The sequence below is a fragment of the Abramis brama genome (assembly GCF_963993115.1).
Source record: "Abramis brama genome assembly, chromosome: 7".
NCBI lineage: Eukaryota > Metazoa > Chordata > Actinopteri > Cypriniformes > Leuciscidae > Abramis > Abramis brama.
Genome location: NC_139969.1, coordinates 26,100,434 through 26,104,786, shown reverse-complemented (window position 1 = coordinate 26,104,786; position 4,353 = coordinate 26,100,434). Strand labels below are relative to the sequence as shown.

General features: G+C 41.2%; 1 protein-coding gene across 1 annotated transcript; it reads left to right on the top strand.

Annotated features, from left to right (window-relative positions):
• On the top strand, positions 1 to 3,596 carry glula (glutamate-ammonia ligase (glutamine synthase) a). The gene is made up of 7 exons (XM_084120793.1): positions 1 to 297; positions 1,254 to 1,438; positions 1,551 to 1,712; positions 1,799 to 1,945; positions 2,037 to 2,164; positions 2,276 to 2,475; positions 2,561 to 3,596. Exons 2-7 carry the CDS (start codon positions 1,273 to 1,275, stop codon positions 2,871 to 2,873), a joined length of 1,116 nt encoding a protein of 371 aa, XP_083976919.1. The 5' UTR covers positions 1 to 297; positions 1,254 to 1,272; the 3' UTR covers positions 2,874 to 3,596.
• The last annotated feature ends 757 nt before the right edge of the window (positions 3,597 to 4,353 follow it).

Below are 4,353 nucleotides of genomic sequence, written 5' to 3'. Positions count from 1 at the left end.
GACTAATCCCACACAAATGTTCCCTCGCCGAAGTTGAGGGCGTGGCTTCACTTCAGCGCTGGAAGAGCTCGTGTCCAATGATGAAGCCGCGCGTGCCTTCAATCACCTGAGAACAAACAGATCGCGCTTCTCGCTGACCAATCACACGCGCCGGGATCCTGCGACCATACATATAAATCAGGATGACAGTCCAAACTCTTGGGCAGAGAATGAGAGAACACCAAACGCACAGTTATCAGTCAAGCAACTGGACCTGCCAGTCTGATATCATACATTTTAATTTCTGTTGGTGTCCAGGTACGTAACTCTCTATTATTCATCAGTCTGCCATTTGCCGAATGTGCTTTTGTGAACGTTAATACGGTTATGCAGCTTCATTCTTTTGTTAAAAGGGAGTTTGATTGTAAACAAAATTGACTTTGTTTTGTGACATGACCGTTGTTTATCTATACTTCACGCTATGATGTAATCTACTGCCGCGCTGTAACCATGGTTACCGGCTAGCCGGGGTCCAGGGGGTGCGCTGGAAAGCGTCGACTTTGAGCAGCAATGATGCTTTTTTCCGCGACCTAATGATTTGTGCGATCAATATTGATAGCGGTTTACCATACTGATCGAACAACTTTCACAAGTGAATGCAAAGAGAATTCCCAATGCAGATTGCAAAGCACGTGGTCTAGTATTTCCCAACGCCTTATTTGTAAGATTCAGGTAGCAGCTACCCTCTATCGACACAAGCCAACAGTTTTATACTGCAATCAGCAAATCATAATCGTTCTAAATTACCTGGTTGGCAACAAATGGTCAATCCAATCAATGCAGTGTTTATCTAGGCTTCTTCTGAGATTAACTGTTTGATTAAATTATCTATTTGTTTGTGCTTGGTATTGTACTTAAAGTGATAATTCACCCAAAAATCTTTCTTCTGAACACAAAAGATATTTTGAAGAATGTCTGTAACGAAACCATTGATGGGGCTTTTTTTTCATACTATGGAAGTCAATGGCTACAGTCACCCATATTCTTCAAAATACATTTTCTGTTCAGTGGAAGAAAAACCCATACTGGTTTGGAACAACTGGTTTGGAGTAAATTACAGAATTTTCATTTTTGGGTGAACTATTCATTTAAGCTATTGATCCTTGTGCTGAATGTATGCTTTAATGCTTACCCAAGTTTAAGGAAGTGCAATATGTTCAGTATTCTTGTGAGACTTCTTGATGTTAAACTATATCTGTTTTCCTCCTGTTTAGGTGTTTTATTGTAACAAAAATGGCCACGTCTGCCAGTGCTCAGTTGAGTAAAGTGGTAAAAGGGCAGTATATGGAACTGCCTCAGGGAGACCAAGTACAAGCCATGTATATCTGGATAGACGGAACTGGAGAAGGACTGCGATGCAAGACCAGGACGCTGGACTCTGAGCCTAAAAGCATTGAAGGTAAGCTGGACAACGCCACATCCGTTTACAATACATTAATAGATTTATATTCAAGTCTTGGAATTCTAAGGGATTTTGAATTAATGGCTTCTAATCATGTTCTGTTATTCAGATCTTCCTGAGTGGAACTTTGATGGTTCCAGCACGTATCAATCTGAAGGCTCCAACAGCGACATGTATCTCATCCCCTCTGCCATGTTTAGGGATCCTTTCCGCAAAGACCCCAACAAATTGGTCTTGTGTGAGGTGCTAAAGTACAACCGGAAGTCTGCTGGTACGTTTATTTGAGGATAAGATGACATCAGTGTATGTTTGATCTGGGTTTGTTTAAAGACTTGTTGCTATTCTGGTCTTAAACAGAAACCAACCATCGTCATACATGTAAAAAGATCATGGAAATGGTAGACCATCAGACCCCTTGGTTTGGCATGGAGCAGGAGTACACTATCCTTGGTACAGATGGACATCCGTTTGGTTGGCCCTCCAATGGGTTCCCTGGTCCCCAAGGTAAAAAACGCTCCTTTACTGTCACATTTGACCCTTATCAATGATGTTCTGAAGATGTATGGTCTTTAATGTGCTCCACTGATATCTACAGGACCTTATTACTGTGGAGTTGGAGCAGATAAAGCCTATGGCAGAGACATTGTGGAGGCACATTACAAAGCCTGCCTTTATGCTGGTGTGATGATCTGTGGAACCAATGCTGAAGTTATGCCAGCCCAGGTAACCTCTGTCCCAGTCTCTTCTGCCATCCAAAGATTACCTATTTGGAATGTGACCTCAATTCTTCTGTTAATTCTTGATTCGTTATAACATGACTCTCCTATTTTGCAGTGGGAATTCCAGATTGGCCCCTGTGAAGGCATCAACATGGGGGATCATTTGTGGGTAGCTCGTTTCATCTTGCACCGAGTTTGTGAAGACTTCGGTGTAGTAGCCTCATTTGATCCTAAGCCGATCCCAGGCAACTGGAATGGCGCTGGTTGCCACACTAACTTTAGCACCAAGGAAATGCGGGAAGATGGTGGGCTGAAGTAAGTACCAATCATAGATGGCTTGCTTGCCTTTCAAAAATATTTGTAACCCTTATTAAATGACTACATGTCGTCTCCTAATTAGATGCATTGAGGAGTGTATTGAGAAGCTCGGAAAGAGGCACAACTACCACATCCGTGCCTATGATCCAAAAGGAGGCCTGGACAATGCTCGTAGACTGACTGGCCGCCACGAAACCTCCAACATTCATGAGTTCTCCGCAGGCGTAGCCAACCGTGGTGCTAGCATCCGCATCCCACGAACAGTGGGGCAAGAGAAGAAGGGCTACTTTGAGGACCGCCGTCCATCTGCCAACTGCGACCCCTATGCGGTCACTGAGGCCCTGATTCGCACATGTTTGCTTGATGAAGAGGGTGAAGAACCTGTGGACTACTAGATCTCTCTTTTCCTGGACTGAACTTCCCTCCCCTTCTTGCCATCCCTCCCTTTTTATTTTTTGAATGACCATCAAGCCAAATTAGTACTGTATCTTGTTTTCTTTCAGGGTGGTTTTAACCTGGCATTTTAATATCACTGAAGTTGACTGGTCAACTTAACATTTTAAGATTAAATCTGAAGTTAACCTGATCTGACTGGGGACATGGTGTTGCGGGTCATGTCTTTTCCCCTGTTTGTTTTGTTCTTTTTTTTCCTCATTTTAATTGTTTCTTGGGGAGTGGATGTTTAACAATAGCGTTAAAAGCTCCAATCCCATGATCCTACCTTTTGGTAGTTAAGATGGACAGATGTTTGTCAGGTGCACAGAAGAACCTAGGGTTGCCAAGGCTAGACATCTAATTTCTTTTAAACCAATAGCTAGTTGTTGCATACGTTGACTTGGTTATTCAAGTATGTAATGTTTCAATGCGTCTTACTGATAGTGTATTAAATGGCAAATTTTGTTATCCATTTTGACTGTACACACTGTTCATGTGCGGTACACTTCAGTCCAGGCCCAATAACTGTCCTGTTTTTATACTTGTGGATCTGTTATTTGTCATGTTAAATCCCTGATTCATCAAGGATTTGATCTTTTGTCTACTACTATGATGTAACTGCATCTGTTTTGGTAAACCTGAAGTTGCTAAAAAAAGACTTAAACATTTATTTTTACCACAAACTTGTCTTGTGTGCTTCCTCTTTAACTGTGCAGTAGTCATGTCTTGCTTTTGTACTTGCTGATTTGACTTTCATGTTATTTTAGCATCCCAAGAAAAAGTTTTGAATTTATGGGGCAAGGTGAGTATACTTGGACAAAAATTTAAAACGGGTTCATGATGGACTCCAACTTGAGATCTTCCTCTCATTCTCAAGAACACAATCCATTTTAACTACTTAGTACTTGTTAAATGTCCATGAAACACTAACTTTACATCTGCACAAGAGAACATTGTGTAGTATACTGACAGAACTTTTTGTTAGAACACTATTTTTGCCTGTGCAACACATCGTTGCCTGTGCAACACTCTTGTAAGAGACCTATACATTTAAAAATATATAAATATGTTTATCTCTAGTGTTCATAAACTTTCTTTTTTGTTTTTTGTTTTTTTCTGCAGTGGACTTCGTGTTACTATGTTGGTCAACGGAGAGATTAAAATGTTAAGGCAACCTCGTATTGTGCAAACAACTATTCAAATCTGCATCGCAGAGTTTGCAGCTAAACTTTTGCAACATCATCGATAAACTTTAATCTCTTTGCGAGGAACTCAAACACGAAAACACATTTACTAACTGTGTGATTACACGCTATGTGTTGGCTCTCAAACGGGAACAAAGGGGCGTCTCGGTTTCATTCTATGAAGTGCAGGAACATCCATTTTTTCCTGGGACAAAAATATTTACTTTATGAGCTTATCTCTGCGTGGTGGGGGCAG

What these genes read in the sequence shown, in the direction of transcription:
- glula (XM_084120793.1), top strand. Translation starts at nt 1,273, where the DNA reads ATGGCCACGTCTGCCAGTGCTCAGTTGAGTAAAGTGGTAAAAGGGCAG. An exon ending in TGAGCCTAAAAGCATTGAAG is followed by an intron (nt 1,439 to 1,550) that starts GTAAGCTGGACA and finishes TCTGTTATTCAG; the next exon opens with ATCTTCCTGAGTGGAACTTT. An exon ending in TGGGTTCCCTGGTCCCCAAG is followed by an intron (nt 1,946 to 2,036) that starts GTAAAAAACGCT and finishes TGATATCTACAG; the next exon opens with GACCTTATTACTGTGGAGTT.